We start from the raw sequence: 25,554 nt of genomic DNA, 5'->3' as shown, positions 1-25,554 counted from the left end.
GAGGGGAGGGGGGATAGTAGAGGATAGGAAAGGCAGCAGAATACAACAGACACTAGTATGGCAATATGTAAATCAATGGTTGTGTAACTGATGTGATTCTGCAATCTGTATACGGGGTAAAAATGGGAGTTCATAACCCACTTGAATCAAAGTGTGAAATATGATATATCAAGAACTATGTAAGGTTTTGAACAACCAACAATAAAAATTAAAAAAAGAAAAAAAAGAAAAGGTGAACTCAATAAAAGAAGGCCCACTAAGTCAGACAACATCCATTATAGCCACCTATGTTTTTCAATTGAAAAATGAAACTGACTCAGAAATTCAGTATTTGATGATTGACTTTTGAGTTTACAATCTCATCTTTACCCCTCCTCACAGAATAATGCTGAAATCTATATGAAAAAATTAAGGTTCAGCAATTAGATATTTCAGGGATTAAAAAAAAAAAAAATCACTGAAATTTGACTCAGTCCATCCCAAGCTGGATTTCAATATAAAAATTAATTCAGTATCTCCTATGAAATTGTGGTACAAAAGATGATCACAGAACTTTATTAAAGTTAAACATTATGTATGGCAAGGCATTATTTGTTTTCTATTAACTACTCACATACAAAGGGAGAAGTGAATAAATTAAAGAAAGCAGTATATGAATAATGAATATGACAAAAGTATGATGGGCTAGTAATCTAATTTAATTACTAATAACTTATTTCCACATTCATAAAAATTGTCCAATAATTGTCCTTATTACTGGAAGGGGACCGTTTTAATTAAAACCTACTCCTGATAGGTAGATGCAATCACATTTATTCACCTAGAAATTCTCCAAGATGTAGTTTTGAAAGTGGGGCACCATTAGCACTTGGGGCAACATTTCCTTGCACAGGGCTACAAGTGGACTAGGAATGAATCCTGGAAGGCTGGCACTACCAGTAGCTTAATCCAATTACAGCGCTGACCTCCCCAGAAAACGGGTGAGTCCTATGACTTAATTTCCAATACCCTCTAGAACAATATTACTGCAAATTTAAAGATTCTATCAAAAGCCAGGTGTGTGATCCCAGCTACTTGGGAGGATGAAGCAGAAGGATCATTAAGTTCAAGGCCAGCCTGGGGAACAGGAAAACCCTGTCACAAAATTAAAAAATAAAAAGAGCTAAGGATGTTGCTCAGTTGTAAAGTCCCCAGGGTTCAATTTCCAGTACAAAAAAAAAAAAATTACTGATGGACAGTTGTGATGGTTGCACAACAATGTGAATATATATCATACCATAAAACTGTACAATGAAAATTGATTTTAAGTTGGTAAATTTAGAGTCAGGCATGGTGGCGTATGCCTGTAATCCCAGCTGCTCAGGAGGCTGAGGCAGGAGGATCCCGAGTTCAAAGCCAGCCTCAGCAAAAAGGGAGACACGAAGCAACTCAGTGAGACCCTGAGTGTAAATAAAATACAAAACAGGGTTGGGGATGGCTCAGTGGTTGAGTGCTCCTGAGTTCAATGGTAAATTTTACATTATGCCTATTTAAGCACAATTTTTTAAATACCAAAAAACTGCAATGCTTTATTAAAACACTATTTCTACTTGATCCAACAAGGAAAATCTGTTTGGATCTATATAAATGTTAAGTCTTGGCTGGGAGAATAAGCTCAGGGTAAGAACCCGGGTTCCATACCTATAACTGCAAAAAGTAAAATGATAAAATATTGTTTTTTACTTGAGTGAAGATCAAACAAAGAGTCATTTCAATCTTAGTGTCAGTTATCCATGGTATAAAGATACCTTACAAAACTAAAATATAAATCATCTATATCACTATAACTTTAAACTTCCTATTTCTTATTCAGAATAACAACAGAAATGCAAACTGCAAGTGCTTCCACTTTTCAATTCAATGCAAGCTTGAAGAAGGAACACAATTAAGTGTACACAAAAGCAGAATATGAAGAGCCTCATTACTTAGATCAGGTAAGATCAATACAGCTTAGCTGTTTACCTTCTCCTGGCAGTTGGATGGCCCCACCTAATTCTGAGTTCCTGTATTAGGCATTTCTAATAGATATTGTCTTAACAGGTATAATTAGTACAGTCCCAAAGCAAAACCTGATTTCCCCTAACTTAGAAAATGGGTCTTCGTTCAGTCAAATTCCCTATTGGGGGCCATCACTGGACATAAATCCTTGAGTTAAAATATTATTGACTTCTCTAGAAATTTGCTAGTCTGCTAAAAGTAATAACAAATGGAACCAATGCAGCACAAACCATAGAACATTCACAACTTAAAATAGAAAAACTTAATTTTAAATCCAAATTACAGATTTTTTATTTGCAATTCCCTATTCAGTTATTCAGTAAAAAGGCAAACTGGCCACCTTGCAATCTTTTAAATATCTATGTTCCTTTCAACATAATTAATTTCAGGAAGGTACAGCCTCTCTATATAGAGGTGAAATTCAGTTTCTCTTTCTTTTTTCTTGCAGTACTAGGGACTGAATCCAGAACCTTTTTTCGTATGCTATATAAGTGATCTACCAATGGGCTACATCTCTAGCCCTTTTCACAATAGGGTCTCACTAAAGTGCCTAGGATGGCCTCAAAACTTGCAATTCTCCTGCTTCACCCTTCCAAGTAGCTGGGATAATAAGCACATACCATGACACCCAGCTGAAATTCAATTTAATAGTTTGTAATTTAGAAGCCCAAACCCACAAATGAAGATATGTAATATGGTTGATTTTAATATGGTTCCATGTTCTTTGCCTACAGTAAGTATCATCTCTAAATTCCTATCTATTCATATACTTAGTACTGAGCTACAATTACTATCTACTTAGAAATTTTTCCCATCAAAGTCACTTAAGGACATACAGACTAGTGAATCCTAGTTTCCCCATCTTTTACATTTCTGGTTCCACATCTGTAAATGAGAGTTGAGCAGATGTCCCTTCAAAATTACCAGGAAGCTTTCTGGTCTATAAGTTTCAGGAAAAAAAGGGGGGAAAAATCTGATGCTTTCAATTTTTGATGATTTTTGAGTTTTCAAAGATCTGATTTCACTGTTTCTCCCCTTGCTTATCCTTTGTTTTGGCCACTTCTCTTAGACCACTAGAAACTTGATGTAACCCTACTTTTTCTCTATTTAAAGGGAAAAAATATCCAGTTGGATTATCTCCATTAAAAAAGCACCTTTAGCACTTCTAACAGAAATGCAAAAATGGCTATAATTATCCAATTCAACTCTACCTCTATCTGCAGTAGATACTGGTTGGATTCATCTAAGACATTTCTATTTGAATACAACACTTTAATAATCAGCTATTGGATTATTAGTGTTTAGAATATATATTTTAAGATTACAGGAATTCTCTAAAACTTGTCCCTCCCTACTGAGAGGTATAGTGAAACACACCAGACTGTAAATTTAAATCGAGGGATTATTTGACATAACTAGATCATGTACATTTGTTATTATGCCTCAACCTTTTCCTCAATAGTATAAACTACAAAAGTGAATGTTAGTTTTGTACTCTACAATCATGAGTTTTTTCTTTTTCCCCATGGCTTCTGAAACAAACCAAATATGGTTTAAGCCACAAAAGCATATTTGTCAAAGTACCTGACTGTATTAGCAATACCCACTTTCAAAATCACTATTCTGATAAAACCCAGTTCATTACAAAGCCTTAAGATAACATACTTTAAGTGACTTTTGTTTAAATTTGTCTTTATATTCAAACGTTTAAAAATACCTGAATGAAAAAGTTCAATAATCTGAAAGATACTCAAAAAATATTTAAATTTTTATAATCTCTCCAACACTGTGAACTTCCTTCAACCTGTTATAATAAAAAAATTCTATAGTAGTTGTTTCTGTTTGCAGGAAAGAATATGTTTTTAAAGTGAAATCTTTTTTTTTTTAATTGTGTGTTTATTAGAATCAAAAAGCATTGACTAAAATTCCCCAGAAGAAATTCTACTTGCTTTTGCAGAAATTGGTACTTAATCAAAGAAGTTCATGACCTTAAGGAAGCTGACAGGAGACTATAGATCTCCAATCTCTATTAATCATTATTAATTTCATAGTAACTAACACATTTCAAAACTGGATTATTTAGAAATACATGAAAAATTGCCCTTTCAAAGGTTCAAGTTTCCAAAAGTGTTGAACTGACACATTTCAAACTGGATTATTTAGAAATACATGAAAAATTGCCCTTTTAAAGGTTCAAGTATCTAAAAATGTTGAATTGAAATTATATCACACTTAAAATTTATACGCAACTCTTATAAGCAACTTTTAAAATGTTGGGATAAACTTGCCTTCACAGGCAATCAGATATATATTTTCACTAACAGTACAAAGCTAAAACTGCAAAATAAGAGATCAAATCTCAGGGACAGATACAACATTTAGAAAAATAGCAAGCTAAGTAAGTTACCAGCAAAAAGCAGTGGCACCTGAGGCAGAAGATCAAACAGAAGAGACTGGTTCTAATCCCCAAATGAGACTGGTTCTAATTCCTTAGAAACTAACCATGTAGTGAAATATTACGGCTAAAAAGGAAAATATTAAAACCTATACATTTGAGAACTTGGTGGGAGGGGAGTATCAAATCTAGAAGCACATCAGACCTCCAGACTATAAAACCTCACATTAAGAGTGTACTGATTGATCTCTTATCTGAATTTCACCTATTCTCAGATAGTGTATTCCCTGATAGGGCAAACCATCTTGAAATATTTCAAAGCTTTTTGAGAAACACACACAAATAATTTGGATTTAGTCGATTTTATTTACAGATTTTTTTGGTTTTGTTTTCTTGTTTGTATTTTTTTTTTTTTTTTTACATTTCAGAGCATTACACAATTACATTTTCTCATTTTCTGACCTGCAAACAGATACCTTAAATGGAAATTTTTTTTAATTATCAAATTAGGTACATCCAAAATGCAACAATTACACATTTGACAATTAATTCACAAAGTGTAATTTACTGGGACGTATCCTAAGAATTTAGGAACAGCCAGTCAGGAGAAATCTGACCAAATTTCACAATCAACTATTTACATATCCAAAACCAAACCTATCTAAGCTCCCAAACCAGAAGCTTGAAAGTCTGTTATATCCCCACTGCACAAAGGAGAACAATGACTCAAACCTGTCCAGTCTTGACAGTTTTAATCCCAAATACTGGGCTATTTCCCCAGCATGTCACTGAATAGCAAGCATTCAGTTTGTCAAAGCAAGCATCTCAGTTTGTCAAACACCCAAATATCAAAACTTTTATACCATTATGAGCATAGAAAGACTAATTTTCTTTAGTTTAAAAAAAAAAAAAAGTAGTCATTAAATATCCACAATGTGCCCCCAGGTCACCAGCCCTTACTAAATCCCAAATACGCAACCTATGTCACATAGTGACAGGCAATGTGAAGATATATATACAGTGATAGTACAAATAGCAATTAACAGTCCCTGAAAAAATTCAGTTTCAGTTGAGGCTATGGCTTCTATGCCTTGGGATGTTTTTAGATTTCAAAATTGGAAAATACTGCTAAAATCTCACTTCCTGAAGACAAAATTTGATTGCATGTTCAGTTTAAGCTTCTCAGTCTAAAAATGGCTATAAGGTAAGTATAAAAAGTCAGCCAACTGAGTGCAATTTTTCTCTCCAATTTGGCCAAGCTATTTTGTAGAAATTATTCCTAGCTAGACTAGAAAATCTGTGGTGCCTTCCAAGGGTTCTTGCCTACCTTACTGTCCATGTTCACGTTTCAAACTGTGTCAACAGAGCCCGCACTTCAGGGGTCAGCTGCTTGGCAGCCTTAGCCGCCTCTGTGATAGCCTTGCGATACAGGCCCTTTCTCTTCTTATTAAAGCGTGACTGGAAGTTTTCTAAAAAGGGGGAGAGTTGCGAAAGAGCAAGGAAAGATGTTGTTGGAGACCCAAACCACGAAATACGGGCCTCCTGTCGGACTAAAAGGCCGTTATCTTTCCGGCTCACAGTTATAGTAAGAATACGAGCTGGCCACCAAGGGAAGCCATATATCTTGGCCCAAACAATGTCCCCTACACATATGGTCCTGCCATCTGGTGTGACGCATTTAGAGACGTTTTTGGAAAAGATTTTCATTTTCAAGGAATTACTGAGCTTTTTCTCTTCCTTTGAAGAGGAGGAAGTGGAGGAGGTGGAAGGTACATGCATACTGCCTGGAGGAAAATCAAAGCTTTCAGAAGAGCTACACTCAGAGTTGGAGGATTTCAAATCATCTGTGCTATCAATGCTACACACTGAAGCACTGGAAGAGTCAGATTTCTTGTGATTTAGGGTCATGTAAACAGAGATATTGCTTTTGCTGCCCTTTTTGCCCAGTGTCTGTGGTTCATCCTGCTCACCAGGTACAGGCACTTCACTTGTGTCCTGAACCCCACTGCTGGCCTCTTCAGGGCCTTTTGAGGGACTCTGATTTTCTGAAGGGGCCTCACCTGCTGAGCGGGTGGAGGTGCAGCGAGACTGGGGCTTGGGTGCCATCTTGCCACTCCGCATTTTCTCGAGTCCTGTCTTCAAAGAAGAGTCATTTTCTTCATTCCTGTACCTCTGTGGTTTTAAACGAACCCGGGGTGGAAGGGAACCTGAGCTAGGATTCTGGTATCGACGAGTGAAATGGACTTTTGAATGTGTATTTTTGGAAGTAGAGGTTTCACTTTGCTTCTTTTGTGCCTTTTCTTTGGCAATTTTCAATACTTCCCGAGCTTTTGCATGATCCATGTTCTTACTCTGGAGCACTTTTTTAGTACTTAACTGAGCTTTTGACGTATTTGCCTGAGAAGAAACTTTGACTACTCTGCCTCTGCTGTGAGCAATATTTGAAACCTTAACCACAGCATTTCTTCTCTGGCTTTCATTTTGGTTTTTCCCATCCACTTTATGGTCAGTTTTCAGTTTTTTGTTCACAGTAGCTACACTTTCATTTCTCCGTTTTTTATCTTCATATTTAGAAGAGTCACTTGCACTACTACCTTTTCTAATTTCCTTTTTTTCAGCAACAACACTGTTTTTACACTTATCGCAGAGGACTTGTCTGGGTCGTAGTTTAATAGCATTCATTATTGAAGTGGGTTCTTCCCGGTACATTTTTCGTTTGGGTCGCTTAATTTTCCGAGGAGGAGGCTGAGGTATTGATTGGTTATATGTGTCCCTGATAAACAAAGGGGGAGGATAAGGTGCTCCTTCATGGAAGAGAGGTGGTGGTTTGGAAGTCCACAGGCTTTCAGCCAAACTCAGCTCAGGAGGTGGGACCGAAGGATCGTTGGGAACAGCACCATTCACTTCACCCTTGACTTCTGTCCCTTCTTGGAATGTATTACTTTGGAGCTGCCTGGCTTCCGGTTTATCCTTATATTCCCTTTTAGGAAATACTGTCACAGGGATCCCATGGGGCCCAAACCTTTGAAAGAAAAGAAAGAAAGAATCCAGTAAGTTGACATTTATAATTTAATGCTTAAATGTAAACAGCTTTCATGTTTATTTATGACTATTCCTTATAACTATTTCATATTTAAATAAAACAAAACAAAAATCTACTGACTACCCCCTTCCACCCTCCAATTCTGCTTTTTTGGGTACCAGGGATTAAACTCAGGGGTACCTGACCACTGAGCCACGTCCTCGGACCTATTTTGTACTTTATTTAGAGACAGGGTCTCACGGAGTTGCTCAGCACCTCACTTTTGCTGAGGCTGGTTTTGAACCCGAGATCCTCCTGACTCAGCCTCCCAATCCACTGGGATTACAGGCATGCGCCACCACACCCAGCAAAAACCTCCATTTCTTTGGTCCTACATTTTAGGTATAAACAGAAATACTCCAAATGATTGCCCTAAGCGACAATAGAATAGCTGACTTCACTTAAAATGGACCTTTCCAGTGTTGAATTAAAAAGGATGTACTATCAAACAACCTGATATCCAATGTCATGTGTTATATTCACTGAACTACATACAACATCTTCAAATACTTACAAATTGGACTTTGTAACATAAATATATATCTTCCTCTGGTTAACAGTTTTTTCAAAAGATTTACAAAGTAAATCCATTCTTAACTACTCAAAAATATTAAAAAAGTAAAATCTAGTTTCACCTTTATTGGTGAATCATTAAAGGGTCAAAAAACAAAAAAGTTGCTCCTTTATTCTTATCTCCTAACTCTTTTAAGCCTACAATTCCAACCTCCCAAACACAAAACTACCAAGAACTCAAATACTCAAAGGAATTTCAAAGCAGACAGGTACACAACTTGTGGCTTTCAAGCTTTTTTAAAATCATATACTTACTCCATCAGCAGATATTTTCAGATTGTAACCCAATATAGAAATTATTTATACATGCATACATGTGTACATTGTATACATACATAAATATACACACTTAAGTAAAAGTTTCAGCAAATACTGAACCTTATGTGATACACAATGTTTGCTTTATTCTTTTTTTCTACTCTTGTCTATTTCATTTGTATTAATACTAGTTAATCCAGACCCTTTATTTTTATTTTTGTTTAGCTGTAGATGAACAATACCTTTATGTATTCATTTTTATGGGGTGCTAAGGATCAAACCCAGAGCCTCACACATGCTAGCCAAGCGCTCTAACACCGAGCTACAACCCCAACCCCTAGACACTCAATTTTCAAAGCAGTGGTCCAGAATACAAAATCTTCACAATTATCAGCTTCAAATAAACCGGAGTCAATAAATTTCCTTCTCACGTAGACCTAGAAATAACTGTGGTTTAATTTGCCTGGGCTCAATTATCAAGAACCTGACCTTTAAACTGGCCATACTCGGTTGCCTTCTCATAAAATTTAAATCACACTACCAAAAATTTTAGCATATATATAAACATGTTAATTTTAAGCACTGACTGAATCAAACAGTACCTAATAATATGATTCTAATGCCAGTCCTATAAGGCAACAGTTCTTAGACTGGCTTCAGGTAGTGAGTGAGGCAGAATCCCTCCAATTAGATGCAAATGTTATATATGTCTGTTTTTTTTTGTTTGTTTGTTTGTTTTTGAAGTCTGGCACTCAGAGTCTTAAAAATATGTTCTCATGCTCCCAAAAAGGTTCAGAATTCCTTTGTTGAAAACAAATTCATGAAACTGAGTAACACAACTAGGGCAGGGATTTAAACAGAGCCAACACAGAGCAGGTATCAATTTTAATATTTTTCTTCTTAAAAGTCTTTAGAAGAGTCTTGGCTACCTCAAACCAACAAATTAACAGCAAATACTTACAAACCATAAAAAAAAAAAAGAAAGAAAAGAAAAGCATTTTTTTCACCTACAGTATTACAAGTGTGGGTCTGGGCTAGTTCAAAATGGAAAGACACTCTCCTCAACTGTATTTGACTTTGTAGAAAGTTGCTTTTTAATCTAGCATAGCATCTGATAACTGCTTGCTTCCTGACTCACTGATTGAGCATTTAACCTTTTCTACATACAGATGTTCTTACATATTTTTTTTAAATGACAATATAGATACAGGTATGCTGGGCAAACCTGTAATCCCGGGGACTCAGGAGGCTGAAGCAGGAAGAATGAAAGTTCAAAGCCAGCCTGGACAACTTAGCAAGACCCTATTTCAAAATTAAAAATATAGAAAAAGTGGGGATGTAGCTCAGTGGTATTAGTACCTCTTGGTTCAATTCCCAGTACCCTCCCCCCAAAAAAAATGGGTTCAAGGTCAATAAACATTAGCCACTTTTCTTAGCCAAAATTAATTTTATATTATTTTTGTAACAGTGGAGTTTAGGAATCTCCTCACATGCCCCTCCACCCATTCATATTGAGGATTAAACCCAGGGCACTATACCACTGAGATTTACCCCCAGTACTATTTTAAATTAATTTATTTATTTAGTTAATTGTGAGTCACAGTTTCATGTTGCCCAGGCTGGCGTCAAGATTCGGATCTTTCTGCCTTGGTCTCTCTAGCAGGATTACAAGTATATGCCACTGCTTTCAGCCCCCTCCTCCTATCTTGAATTTATATTCCTCATGTCGGGGCTGAAGGTGAAGCTTAGTGGTAGAGTTCTTGCCTATAGCATGCACAAGGCCCTGGGACTGATCCCCAGCACTACAAAAAAATAAGTAAAAATATGTAAAGAAATATATACATACTCTCAATGTGAGCACGACCCCAGCTAATTACTTTAAAGCTGGTTATATCAAGAAAGCTGTGAGCTGAACGTGGTTATGCACACCTATAATCCCAACAACCCAGGAGGCTGATGCAGGAAGATCACAAATTCAAAGTCAGCCTCAGCAACTTAGCAAGTTCTAACCAACTTAGTGGGAGCCTGTCTCAAAATAAAAAATAAAAAAGAGCTCAGTGGTTAAGCACCCCTAGGTTAAATCCCAGGTACAAAAAAAAAAAAAAATGCTGTGGAATCTTGATTTATTTATCCTGTGGAATTCAATGAGAACATTAATAGTTCTCACCTGGATTGGTTTTTTCTTTGCCTTTCCCCCATAAGCATATAAACTACTCAAACATGAAGTGTTTTCTGTTTGGTTTTGTATGCCATGCTAGAGATCGAACCCAGGTGTTCACACATAAGCATTGTATCACTGAGCTACACCCTTAGCCCTCAAAGTGTTTCTAATAACAGAGGACGCACTTAATTACGTAATGATGAATGGAAATTAGAGGCTACTAAAATGAAAAAAAGAAAAAGGACCCAAACTGGTAACTCAGAATAGTGAATGACTAGCAAAGCAGAAAAATATTTTTAAATAATAATAAAAGGTCCCCCCCCAAAAAAAAAAAAAACAAAGGGAAAAGGTAGAATCACACATCATCTTTCCGTCTCAGTAATCATGAGTAATTGTGCCACCAACCTTACACGGACATCACTTAACTATCTAGAACAGCATTATCAAACTAAGGATAGAGACATTGGCTGTGATATCAATTCAGGGTCATGCTATGATAAAAATAAAGCCAGCATTTAAGAACAGCAAGAGTACATGTCCACAACTGCAGGGAATATTTTCGTGTGTGTGTGTGTGTGTGTGTGTGTGTGTGTAAGAATCTAGATGTCACTATGTCACTATGCTCCAAAGTTTGAAAGTCAGAGGGCACAGTGGCTCATGCCTATAATCCCAGCTACTCTGGAGACCGAGGCAAGAGAAAGTTTGAGGCCAGCCTGAACAACTTGTCTCAAAAATAAAAATGAAATGGAAAAGGCTGGGGCTGAAGCTCAGTGATAGAATATTTGCCAAGCATACATGAGGCCCTGGATTCAATGTGGGCTACTGTACACAAAGTTTAAAAGCCACTAACCTACAAATGTAAATTAGCAACAATACTTGTCTCTTTAAAATTCTAAATACTAACTTCTCAAGGACAGTCAGTGAAAATCTTCATCACAACACCCGGGAATATTTGAAAACGGAGACTCCTAAGCTGAAACATAAGACTCTCCTACAATGAACCCAAGATCTAAATTTTTAGCAAGTACCTTGCTTTAGAGCTCTTCCTAAGGTAGAAACATCTACGTCCCATGTCAATGTTTTCCATGTCAATGTTTTCCATGTCAATGTTTACTGAGCAAATGGAGAGCTGAAAGGCTGAATGGTGTCCCTTGCTTGGGCTTTTTTTTCCCCTGTGGTACTGGGTTTGAACCCAGAGGCACTTGACCACTGAGCTACATTCCCTAGCCCTTTATTTTTTTAATTTTTTTTAATTTTACAGTATGGGGATGAACCCAGGTCCTCACACATGATAGGCAATTGCTCCACCACTGAGCTACTACATCCTCAGTCCATTTTATTTTGAGACAGGGTCTCACTAAATTGCTCAAGCTGGCCTTCAACTTATGATCCTCCTGCTTCAGCCTACCAAGTAGCTGGGATTTTAGGTGTGTGCTACCACCTTTAACCTGCTTAAGCTTTTCCTAAAAGAACTTCTTAAGAACTGACACCAATTGTGTCACTTTCCTTCCCTACTCCATTGTGCAGCACACTAATGTTTTAGTGACTTATTCTATCCCTTACCCATTTTCAGTCTTTTTTAAGTACTACCCCAAAATTCTGGGCCAGGGGTAAAGATCAGTGGTAAGGCATGCACTTAGCACATACAAGCTCCTGGGTTCACTGAATCCCCAGAACCAAAACCAAAAAAATTCTAGCTGGTAATCCCAGCTTCTGTGGGGCAGGGCTTAAGTAGGGAGGACTGAAAGTTCAAGAGCAGCCTGGCAACTTAGCAAGAACTTGTCTCAAAATTTTAAAAAGGGCTGGGGATGCACTCAGTGACAGAGCATTTGCATAATGTGAGTAAGGCCCTGGGTTTAATCCCAGGCACTGTAAAAATATTAAAATGACTTGTGGGGAAAACTAGGTGAAGGTGCAAGAGACCTCTCTACCCTATCTTCACAACTTCTTTGAATCTGTAATTGTTTTTAAATAAAGTTGTTTTGTTTTTCTTTTTGATTTTGTTTTTGGCTACTTGGAATCTAACCAGATTGCTTTACCACTAAGCTGCATGCCCATCCCCAACCATTTTTATTTTTTATTTTGAGACAGAGTCTCACAAAGTTGCTGAGGCTAGTCTAGAACTTACAATCCTCCAATCTCAGCCTTCCAAATCATTGGGATTACAGGTGTGGGCCCTGGTTTCAATCCCCAGTAAAACAAAAAGAAAAGCAAAAAAGGACTGGGGGCATAGCTCAGAGATAGTGCATTTGCCAATGAGTACAAAGGTCTACCAACCACTGTGGTCTGTGCTGTAGTCCCAGCTGCTCAGGAGACTTAAGGCGGGAGAACTGCTCAAGCCCAGGAGGTTAATACCATCTTGAGTAACAAAGTAAGACTCCACCCTACAAAATTTTTTTAAAAATAGTTACCTTCCAAATAAATTAAGAGTGATGAGTGCCAAAATTTTGAGGGAAGAGAATCCTGGGGTTTAATAATTACTCTGTGTGAGGGCAAGAGATATCACTATAAAAAAAAAAAAAAAAAAAAGTATTTTCAGAGCTAGGCATAGTGGCACATGGCCTGTAATACCACTGACAGGAGGCTGGCAAATTCAAGGCCAGCCTTAGCAAATTAGCAAGGTGAGCAATTTAAGCAATTTAGCAAAGCCCTGTCTCAAAAAATAAAAAAGGGCTAGGAATGTGGCTTACTGGTTAAGCACCCCAAAGATTTAATACCAGGTACCAAAAAAAGGAAAGGAATCTTAAATCTCATCTTGAATCTCGGCTGTGACAAGTACAGTGACAAATGTCTATAATTCCAGCAACTTGGGAGGATCGAAATTCTGAGGCCCCCTGTCTCAAAACAACAAATAAACAAGGGCTAGAGATGTAGCTCAGTGGTAAATCACCCCTGGGTTCAATACTTCGCTAAAAAAAAAAAATATATATATATATATATAAAAAAATAAAGATTCTTAGATGTGGTGGGTGGCACTCGCCTATAATCCCAGCAACTGGGAAACTGTGGCAATAGTATCACAAGTTAGAGGCCAGCCTGGGCAACTTGGGGAGACTCTTAACATAAAATATAAAAAGGACTCAGATCTCAGTGGTAAATTGCCTCTGGGTTCAATCCTCAGTACAAAAAAAAAAAAAAAAAACTCAGCCTAATGCAATGATAAAACCGAAGATGTAAATGTAGAGGATTTAGGTCAAATCCAAAAATGTGACTATTATAGGAAATATGAAAATATTTTCTAGTATTTGTATTCCATTTAAGATGTCTGAATTTTGTGATTATTTTAGCCTTGACCAAAGAATCAGTCTTTATTCTCCTACTAACAAGCTTTATATAAGTTGTATTTGCTCAAGATTTCTAGGACTACCAATCAATCTTTTTTTTTTTTTTTTTGAGTTGTTGATGGATTTTTATTTTATTTATTTGTATGTGGTGCTGAGAATCAAACCCAGTGCGTCACGCATGCTAGGCAAGCGCGCTACCACTGAGCCACAACCCCAGCCCTAGCAATCAATCTTATACTTAAATATGTGTGTGGCTTCTTGGGGTAAACTCATAACCATTACCCAAATTTCCTTTTCAAAAGAGTACTTAAAACATAACTAAAATGTTTACCAAAAACTACCCATTTTAGTCAGACATATTTATAATTCTTACCTCTTATTTTGAAAGTTTTTTTGTTTTTGTTTTTGTTTTTTTTAATGCTGATCAGGGTTCATCTGCATGAACTTCACAGCAAACTCAATCAACTCATCTCTGACCTAGGATTATATTCTTTTCCTTCCTGTTTACAACAGTTTAAGAATGCACAACTGATTCTCATTTTCTTCCCTCCAATTCTTTTTGCCAAGCTGCAACTGTAAAAGGGGATCTTTTTAATATATTTCACACTAAAAATAAAGAAATACAAAAGCAAAGGTATTACAAACTTTAAGCAAGCAAAGAGAAATTCCAAGGAATTAAAGGCTCAGGAAAAAATTCAGGAGGGTTAGTTGTGATAGGCCCTAGTACTCTGGCTAGACGAGACCTCCCTCCCAGAAGATTAGCAGGAGACAAAATGAAATCCTTTCTGCTATAGGAAAAAACTGTATGCAACTAACCACTTAAAAAATAATATGCAGATTTATTTCAAGCAGATGCTTTTATAAACTACCTATCCTTACATTTAGCAATAGGTTAAATCATTAAAAAGGGAAAACTATGAAGTAAGCTTACTTTGATTCATATTTCATGTCTTTGTGATGACAAATTATTATGTCAAAACTTAATCCAGAAAAAATGAAATTAATATTCAGCTAAATGCAATATAAAATCTTACCAAAATGCACACCTATTCCTTCAGAAATAAAAAACACAACTGCTATATAATCCAGCAATCCCATTTCTGGCTATATGTATCTATAACAATTGAAAGGAAGATCTCTAAGAAATACTTACACATCCATTGTCATAGCAGCATTATTCACAATAGCCAAAAGCAGAAGCAACCCAAGTGTCCACTAGCAAATGAAGAGACAAAATGTGAAATATGTACATATATATATGTATCATGCATATATACACACATAAGAATATGTATACACACACATATAGTGTGCTATTTTCATCCTCAAAAAGGAAATTTAAAAAAGGAAATCATGTCACATGCTACAAAAATGGACAAGCCCTGAGGCCACTGTGCTCATATTAATCCACTTAGGTGACATGTGAAGTATGTCCCATACCACATTGTTTTCCAATTTCAGTAACTCACAGAATAATTTTTTACTATAGTGAAGTCTCTTTATTGTATCTAATTTTAAATTAAACTTTATTATGTGTTGATTTTAATTTTAACCCTAAATAACCTTTCATTTCTAGAGAAAATGAGGAAATAAACAAGGTGAACTACATATACAAGCATTTCATAGATTTGAAAATATATGACTATACCATTTCATAGTTTCTATATGCCTGTTCTTCATGATCCAATTTTCTCAATGTGGCAGAAAGAAGAGGGTTATTAACAGGTCCTAAAAGCTTTGGTCTCCATTAAAAATAAGAGGCCAGTTATATGTAGACTTGAACCTACGTCCATTAAAAGCATTTTATCTTGGGGCTGGGGTTGTGGCTCAGTGGTAGAGTGCTTGCCTAGCACATGTGAGGCACTGCGTTCGATTCTCAGCACCACATATAAATAAATAAAATGAAGGTCAACAACTACAAAATATTTTTTTAAGTATTTTATCTTTTGTGTAGGTGAAACAGATACTTAATGAATATCTAGAAGTCAAGTTGCTTCTACTTTTGGCTATCATGAATAATGCTATGACTATGGATGTGCAAATAACTCTAAGGCAACAAGTTGCCAAGATTTTGGAAACCATTTTGAGACAGCTATATAGTAAAATACAAAATTGGTACTGAAATGTTTGTGAGAATGACCTAATTTAATTAGAGGAGCTTAAGTGTGTAGCTCAGTGATAAGAACATATTCATAGCATATGTGAGGCCCTAAGTTCAATCCTCAGCACCATCCAAAACAAATAAAAAACAGTACTTTAAGAATCCCACACCCAGCCAGTTCCACCAACTTTTTTTTTTTTTTTAATTTTTAATATTTATTTTTCAGTTTTTGGCAGACACAACATCTTTGCTTGTATGTGGTTCTGAGGATCGAACCCGGGCCGCACGCATGCCAGGCGAGCGCGCTACCGCTTGAGCCACATCCCCAGCCCCAGTTCCACCAACTTTTAAGCAAAGAAAATCTATAAAAAAAAATTTTCTTCTACTTAAGTATAAATGCCCAGAAATTCATCTCATGGACCACTAATCACATATATACTCAAAAACCGGTATGCTGGGACTGGAGTTGTAGTTCAGTGGTAGAGAGCTTGCCTAGCATGTATGAGGCCTTGGGTTGAATTCCCCGCACTGCAAAATAAATTAATAAAGTATGTGAATTGGTCTGATAGTATAAAACAGTCCTAGACCTAGGATCCAGCTTTATAACAGGTGAAACCAGAGGCAGTAAGTCATTGTCAAATTAAGTTACAAACCAGAGGGAAAGAAATCACTCTGCATTGATGATTAGAAAATGGATTTAACAGGCAAAAGGACCTAGAAGAGCCCAAGCAGATTAAGACATCCTGGGCATAGTGGCACATGGGTGTAATCCCAGCAAGGAAGCTAAAGCAAGAGGATCAAAAATTCAAGGCCAGCCTCAGCAACTTGGTGAAGTCCTAAGAAACTTAGTGAGATCCTGTCTCAAAATAAAACAACAAAAGAGTTAGGGATATTGCTCAATGGTTAAGCACCCCCTGAGTTAAATGCCCCCCCCCAACCAAAAAAAAAAGGAAAACAAGGAATGGTAAATGGTGGTCTGTTTACCCTTTTTTTAAGGCTGTTAAGGATTCAGAGGCATAAAAAAGCAATTAAGGGAATCCTCCTGGAGGGAAAGGATGTTGGTTAGAGTATGTGTCTCTAGGAGGGGGGCTAGGTGTGTGGTTGACTGAGAATAATAACTAGTCTCTTGCCATGCACAGTGGGTTCTGCCTATAATCTCAGCAACTTAGGAGGCTGAGGCAGGAGGATCACAAGTTATAGCCCAGCCTCAACAATTCAGTAGGGCCCTAAACAACTTGACAAGACTCTGTCTCAAAAAAAATAAGATAAAGGGCTAGGTAAGTAGCTCAGTAGTTAAAGCACCCTTAGGTTCAATACCCAGTACCCGAAATTAAAATCACTAGTCCCTTAACAAGATGAAGCCACTGAAGGCTTCTGACTATTCTATAGTAATATGACCATAAGCGTCTATTTCACTTTGTTAAAAACCTTAAACTCATCTACACTAGTCTGATCCTATCGTTTACTGAGTACAAAGTGCTCAAAACTATCTTGCTTTCCCTCACTTTGAAATAGATCCTTCTCAAAGGTGACCCTTTTTCAATTAGTTTAAAGAGTACATAGGAAGGACTAAATTTCTCTAATGAGACTGTAACCTTCTCTTCATGACAAAGCCTATAATTTCCTCATAAACCATCTGCCCCAAAATGTTAGTGGAAAGAAAAGATTGGGAAACACTTCCACCCTCCATTGTAAAGTCCACTGTTATCTCATCCCTAATAAAACACACGTCATTTTTCCTTATTTTTTTATAGTGACAATAATTTATTTATTACTTGTTTTTTTAAAATATACATGATAGTAGAGTTTATCTTGCCTACTACACACACATGTAGTATAACTTATTAGGATCCCATTCTGTGGTTGTACATAATGTGGAGTTACACTGGTCATATATTCATAATGGACATAGACAATGATATCTGATTTATTCTTTCTTATTCCCATACCCCTTCCTTCCCTTCATTCTCTTTGTCTAATCCAACTAACTCCTATTGTTCCCTACCCACCTTATTGTGTGTTTGCATTGGCATATCAGAGAGACATCCTTCCTTATTAAAAGAGGAAAGTTGTGCTACCCTAATACTATCCAAAGCTTCTACAAGTCTTTTCAAAGTATTTGAAAGATGTAAATTTATTCTGTAGGCCACAGTATCACTGCATTTAGGCTGAATGGACATTCAAGCCAACCCTTATTAAGTGACTTGTCATTCACCCTAGTTCTGCTACTTAATACCTAACTTTATAAAGTAACAATGTTAACGATATGGCAGTTACTATATGTCAGGCACTATTCTAAATAAATGTTTACATTAATTGATTTAAATCATTACAGCAACCCAGTAATACTTTACAGTAATAAAGTATACAGTAGTAAAGTATTACTACTATCCTCACTTTATGTGTGTGTGTAGTGCTAGGGATTAAACTCAGAGCCTCATGCACACTCAGCAGGAGTCCTAATACAGAGTTAGGCCCCAGCTTTTTTTTTTTTTTTTTTTTTCCTTTTCTTAAACAGATGGGGTCTTGCTATGTTGCCCACACTGGCCCCAAACTCCCAGACTCAAGAAACCCTCCTGCCTAAGCCTCCGGAATAGCTGGAACTACAGGGTGTCCCACAATACCCAGCTTTCTGCCCCCATTTTATAGTCAAGAAAACCAAAGCAGAGAGAGTAAACAATCTTCCCAAGATCACACCTCTGGTGAACAGTAGAGCTGGGATATGAATTCCGGCAGTAGGCCCAAAGTCAGGTTCTTTACTACTGCCTCTCATCTCATCAAGTTATTTAGCCTCCTCTCTCCTCCACCTCCACTTTTCCACTAAGGAAGCAGAGGCACTAACAGGTCTGCATGCTCTTTTCTGAATGCTGTGGAGACAAACAAGCTTCAGAACTCAGACTATGCCATGTTTTAAGATAATAAAGCACCACCATAAATATATTAATGTTTCAGCAGTGAAATAAAATAAAAGCACGTTCACACTAAATGGGATGATTAAATGGGCTAAAAAAAAAAACAAAAAAAAAAACCCTCACATCATCTTAGGTCAGGTTAGGTTTTGCCATAAAAAAGTAGCAAAAAAAGCTGGACAAGGTAATCCCAACAGCTTGGGAGGCTGAGGCAGAAGGACTTCGAATTCAAAGTCAGCCTCAGCAAAAGCAACACTAAGCAACTCAGTGAGACCCTGCCTCTAAATAAAATACAAAATAGGGCTGGGATGTGGCTCAGTGGTCAAGTGCCTGAGATCAATCCCCGGTACCAAAAACAAAAAAAAGTAAAAAAAAGGCCAGGCTACACGCCTGTAATCCCAGCAGCTTGGGAGGCTGAGGCAGGAAGATCACAAGTTTGAGGCCAGCTTAGTGAGACTATTAACAATTTGGCAAGATCCTATCTCAAAATAAAAAATAAAAAGGGCTAGGGATGTGGCTCAGTGGTAAAAATGCCTCTATGTTCAATCCCTGGCACCAAAAGAAAAAAAAAAAAAAGTATCAAAAAGTTTAGTTTTCAAAGCTTTGTGGATTATGGAATTGCAGATAAACTTGTCAGACATGAGGCCAGGCACAATGGGACACACCTGTAACCCCAACTACTCAGGAGGCTGGGTTGGGAGTCTGAGGCAGAAGGATTTCAAATTTGAGGCCAGCCTAGGCAACTTAACAAGAACCTGTTTCAAAACAAGAAATAAAATATAGAGGTAATGGGGATATAGTTCAATGGTAGAGTGCCTGGTTCAATGCCGGTACCACTAAAAAAGGGGGGGGGAGATAGAATTCTGGAAATTCCTATTAATATCTGCCTTTTACAGTTGTAGGAAGTTACTTAATCTGAACCTGTCTTTATGTGTGAAATGAGTATTAATATAGGTATTAACAAAATTTACTGATTCAAATTTCCAGGGCTAAATGAAACAATGTATACAATGTACCTGGCACAGAATCTAACATAGAAATGAGTCTAACAGAAATACACAGTAGCTACTATTTAATATGAAAAGTAAAGCTTGGTAAACTTCTTAGATGGTAAGAGTATAAAGAAAGTATGAGTTTTAAAAGGCTAAAACATACTGTCATAGTAAGACAACTTTATAAATTAGTTCAAGGAAAAAGATAAAAATATGGACTACTTAAACTTTCATTGGGCAACCAAATTTGAAAAACAATTTGCAAGTTTAATAACCAGGTCTACAATAAGAACCTGGATCTGTCACCAAGCACATCTCCACAAGCATTGCATGGCTTGTGATTATGTTCCATTCTAAATTAACCAGTAACTCCTTAAAACATGTTTAAGAAATTTATCTTGGGTTGGGGTTGTGGCTCAGTGGTAGGATAGAGCACTTGCCTAACATGTGTGAGGCACTGGGTTTGATTCTCAGCACCACATATAAATTAAAGTAAAAGTCCATCGACAATTTAAAAAATATTTAACAAAAGAAAAAATAAATTTATCTTTCACCAAGTGTGGTGGCATATACCTATAATCCTAGGTACTCAGGTACGCGAGGCAGGAGGATCACAAGTTCCAGGTCAGCCTGGGCAACTTAACAAGACCCTATCAGAATAAAAAATAAAAAGGGCTGGGGATGTAGCTCAGAGAGTGAGTGCACTAGGTATCAAAAAAAAAAAAAAAAGCAAACTGGTAGAATGGAGCTCAGAAATCTATGCACATTTGTTTTGAGGACAACTGCCCAAACGTGTTTGCAAAATCATCTTATACTAAATTTACCCAAAAATTCACTTAACCTCTACCCATGCTCTCCTAAGATCTGCCCAGCTAGCTTCTGTTCTACGGGTAATGTGTGTCTGAATTAATTGGGGAATTTAGGGAGAACAGGACCAACAAGAAATGATGATGTACTTCATAGGCACAAATAACTAAGAATATCTTTCATTTTTTATCAATAGGAAATTAGCCATAACAGTCATCATAAGCACATATGAATTTTTTAATAGCACACAAAGATAAGTTGATCTTAGGAAGATCATGTGCAGTGATATCAAGAGCTTTACTTTAAAACAGTACAAAGTATGGTCTTATTTACAAGTAAAAGGCAGAAAATTAAATTCATCAGAAACATCAGATCCAATAAAACATGACTGGCATGGTTTGTATATGATATATTTAGTTAACTAGCACATAAAATATATTTATAAAACTTTTTGTTAATACCAGAAGTCTCTGCTCTTAGATTTAAACTAGATTTTTAACGCCCAACAACTAATCACTTCCAAAAGAAAAAAAATCAGATTACTGCAACATGCAATGGAAGAACTCTCTTGATACAGCACAGGGGACCATCCTAGATTGTCTAGATCAGAAAGTGACTGGCACTTGACTCTGCTATTTTATTGTGGGAGCCCTTTATTGACATCTTGAGATTTAAGTAGAATAATCACACACAAAATACTTAAGTGTTTTAAATATGTACAACTCAAGACAATCATTCAAGCATATACTCGAGGACCTAAATTCTCAACCTGGACACTTTAGTATAAGCTACTGATACCACTACTCACTGCTTCACCAGAATGGCTGTATATTTTTCCCACCAAAAGTAGAGCTATTGCACCATACGTTCATGGTCTCTGCAAAGAAAAGAAATCATTGTCTTGGTTTATATTTCCTTTAAAAAGTAAATTTTCTACAAATAATTTTAAGAACCTAGACAGTGAAATCTGAAGTTTTCTCAGTTCTTTTTAATGCAAATGGTACCCACACATACACAAAGTCAATATGGTTATTTGTAAAATGTGTAAAATGATCAGTTCTGAAACACAACTAGATATAACCTTTAATATGCATGTGCCAAAGAATTAAAATGCACAAGCATTTTTAAACACAAAATATGTACTTCATGATTCTTTAATTCATGTCAGGTAAAAAAAAAATAGTTTCAGAAAGATTTTTCAGGGTTCAAATTTGCTTTATAACTATTTAAGATGGGACTAATAAGCAGAATAACGTGTACAGAGAAGCTATTGATCTTAGTAAATAATGTCCCTTCAGACATGGATTGAACAGGTGAGAAACTACCTTTTCAGAAGCCAGAACTGAAGTTTTTACCTTTTGCAGATAATCTTGACTGGTTAAATATTTCTATGCTTGGAATTGCTAAAGTTAGAGCTGTGTATAAGCAACAAGTCTAAAAGTTTGCAGGCAGATAAAAGATATCCATAATCATTTCTACTGCCCTAAAACAAAGGAACAGAGGCTTTCAAAAAAAAGGGATGGGAGGACTGAGATTGCTGCCCTTTCAGTTTGCTACTGTGGTAAAAGAACGTTTACATCACCAGGCCAGGTGGGATGGTGCACACTTGCAATCCCAGCAACTTGGGAGGTTGAGACAGGAGGACTGCAAGTTAAAGATCAGCACAGTAACTAAGTGAGACCCCATCTCAAAATAAAAAATTAAATCAAAAAGGGCTGGGGATGTTAACTCAGTGGTAAAGCAACCCTGGGGGTTCAATCCCTAGTACAAAAAAAAAAAAAAAAAGGAATATTTGATATTTGCATCTGAGGGTATGCAATCAAGAAACAAAAAATCCAAAATGTAGAAAATTCTATAAGACTTTCTGGGATCCTAATTTGAACAAAACATAAACAATCTTGGGGCTGGGGTTGTGGCTCAGTGGTAGAGCATTCTCCTAGCACATGTGAGGAACTGGGTTTGATCCTCAGCACCACATAAAATACAGGTATTGTGTTCACCTACAACTAAAAAAAAAAAATTAAAAAAATTGAGATGTTCATTTTGAGACTGTTTATGACATTTTAACACTAACTAGAAGTTTAATGGTATAAAGGAATTGTTGCTATTATTTTAAATGTGAATGGTAGTATGGGGTCTTTTTTAAGTATTTATCTTTTTAGAGATCTATACTGAAATATTTATAGTTATGCCTGGAAATTGCTTCAAAATAATTCAGTGAAGGCAACTGTAACAACTTTGACTAAAAAGCAGTGAATGTTGAAGCTAAACAATACATGTATGAAGGTTCATTTCCATAATAAAAGATTTCAACAAAAGCACCTCATCACTGATTTCTTATTGTCTAAACCATTAATAATTAATAATCACTAAGTAACTTGAAGGAATACTTATTACATATCAAAATTACAAAAGCATAAGATTAAGGAAGAAAAGGAAAACCCAAACTGAATTCATAGTGTTGATTATTCTTACCAGCTAGTATTTAACTGTTTTCATTACACATTGCTAACAAGCTGAATAACAGGCAGGAAATTTAAACTAAGAGAGCTAGAGATGTAGCTCAGTAGTAGAGCAAGCACCAGAACCTGGGTACCATACCTAGCAATGCAACCAAAGAAAGGAAAAAAAAAAAAAAAGGAGGCCAGGCATGATGGTGCTTGGGAGGGGACTTGGGAGGCTGAGGCAGAAGGATCAAAAGTTCAAAGCCAGCCTTACTCTTACAATTAAAAAAAAAAAAAAAAAGGTAGGGAGTGTGGAGAGCTGGGGATGTCACTCAGTGGAAAACTGCCCCTGGTTTCAATTCCCAGTAGCAAAGGAGGAAAAGAAAAGGCAAAAAGCCCAGGGTAAACTAGAGAACGCATGTTTTACCTAAAGGCATTCAGTTTCAAATAAATATTTCACTAAACAAAATATGTTTTTAACCAGATACTCAAACACCCTCATTTAATGTGACCATGTCATTTACAGCCAAACAAGATACCTAGAAGAAAGGAGAAATAACACTCAACCAGGATGGTGCAGGCCCCTTCACGGTATTCACCTTACATGTGCAGTCATGTATTGCTTAATGGTGGGGATATGTTCTGAGAATATCAGTGTATACTTATTAAACTAAGACAGCTATAACTTCCTTGGGTAATATAATCTTATGGGGCTACTATCAAAAAATATGGTTCAAGAATATCATCTGTCCTTTCTAAAATGTCATTATGCAGCACATAAATATATATAAAAGCTGGAGCTTAAGCCTGCTTGTTTATATGTAAGTGAACTGGTCAAAGCCAAACAAATTAGCCTCAGAAGAACTAGAGAGGGGCTGAAGGTACAGTGCTATGGTAGAAAGCACGCTTAACATGCTTGAAGCCCTCGGCTTAATAAATAGCACCAAAATAAATAAATAAATAAAAACAAAAGCAGTAACACTTTTTGCAGACTGAAGAAAGGCACGCGTACGCTGACATAGTCTCCCAAACATTCATTCTTTCCCAATTATCTCAGACAGACAGGAACCAAAGCTTCAGAGCTTTATGTCCTCCAATATTCAAGCTAAGGAAACAGGGAGTGTCCAGAGCAGAAGCCTGGCTACTAATTGAAGAAATTGCTTGGCTCCAAGACCCATGTTCTTTGTATTATCCCACACAGCCACTAAAATTAAGCACTGAATTTCAGAAATACATATTTTTTTACTTTCTGCTTGAAAGAAAAGTTGCTAGCCCAACTGACTCTTTAATACGAAAGTAGAAAAAAACAAGAGGTTTTAGAATTAAGTTTGAATCCTTATTTTACTTACAGGGCAACTGGCCAAATTAAATGAACCTCAATTTCTTCCTAGATAAATGAAAAATACTACCAGAGCTATAAAAACTAAAGCATGTGGTACAATGCCTGGTAAAAAATAGGTTCTCAATAGGAAACTCCTGTTATTTTTACCTCGAGGTATAATTCTATATCCTATTCAAATGGGATACAAATTATTTTTAAAAGTGACTAATGAGGGCTGGGGATGTGGCTCAAGCGGTAGCACGCTCGCCTGGCATGCGTGCAGCCCGGGTTCGATCCTCAGCACCACATACAAACAAAGATGTTGTGTCCACTGAAAACTAAAAAAAATAAATAAATATTTTAAAAATCTCTCTCTCTCTCTCTTTAAAAAAAAAAAAAAGTGACTAATGAATATAGTGTAGTCATGGCCTTGGTAGATTTAAAAAAAAAAAAAAGAAAGAAAATTTTCTGGATCCATCAGTTAACACCAGAACTATATATGAAATCAGGCAATGAAGGTAAGTGCAGGGCTGAGGCCATGGCTCAGGGTAGAGCATACTAGGTAGCAAAGCCCTTGGTTCAGTACCCAGCACTGGGGAAAACACAAAAACACGGGTGGGGGGCTGGGGGGTTGCCACATGTTATAATGAAAAAGGAACTCAAACTACTCAATCATCGGTCTTAGGATAATTCCTTGAATAGCTAAACCGTAAAGTCACTGTGTTTTATTTCCTCACCATTTCCATGACTGGCTTCTCCACGTAGGTTTTAGAAGGCAGGGACTGTGTATCACACACTATACTCAAAATACCTAGGAGGGTACCACATCACATTACATACCAAAGTGCTCAATAAATATTTTCTTGAATTAAAATGTTGATATGGGATTGGAGATGGAGCTCAATGGTAGAGAGTTTGCTTATCATACATGCAAGGGCCTAGGTTCCATCCCACACTGAAAAACAAATTGAGATTGTCCCCTTAATGGCTTTTTTAACAAATAAAATAGCTCTTTCAAGCCAGATGGACAGATGTAGTGGCACGTGTCACCTGCAATACCAGCTACTATAGTCTGTGCTACTCAAGGAGCTGAAGCAGGAGAATTGCGTTAGCCCCAGAGTTGGAGGCCAGCCTGGACAACATAGCAAGACCCTGTCTCATTAAAAAAAAAAAAAAAAAAAAAAAAAAAA

General features: G+C 36.7%; 1 protein-coding gene across 3 annotated transcripts in view; it reads right to left on the bottom strand.

Annotated features, from left to right (window-relative positions):
* The window catches only part of Pwwp2a (PWWP domain containing 2A), a 37,651-nt gene that overhangs the window by 7,928 nt on the left and 4,169 nt on the right, over nt 1–25,554 (bottom strand). For 2 of the 3 annotated variants that reach the window (XM_015492565.2, XM_048816203.1), the window contains exon 2: nt 5,760–7,454. In XM_015492565.2, coding sequence (XP_015348051.2) covers nt 5,774–7,454 — 1,681 coding nt within the window. In that variant the 3' untranslated portion in view covers nt 5,760–5,773. The remainder of the gene's footprint in view (nt 1–5,759; nt 7,455–25,554) is intronic. The other variant, XM_048816209.1, reaches the window with a different exon arrangement.

Source organism: Marmota marmota, unplaced genomic scaffold, assembly GCF_001458135.2.
Source record: "Marmota marmota marmota unplaced genomic scaffold, marMar, whole genome shotgun sequence".
NCBI lineage: Eukaryota > Metazoa > Chordata > Mammalia > Rodentia > Sciuridae > Marmota > Marmota marmota.
The sequence above is the reverse complement of the archived record's forward strand: the minus strand, read 5'-3'. Positions and strand labels throughout refer to the sequence as shown.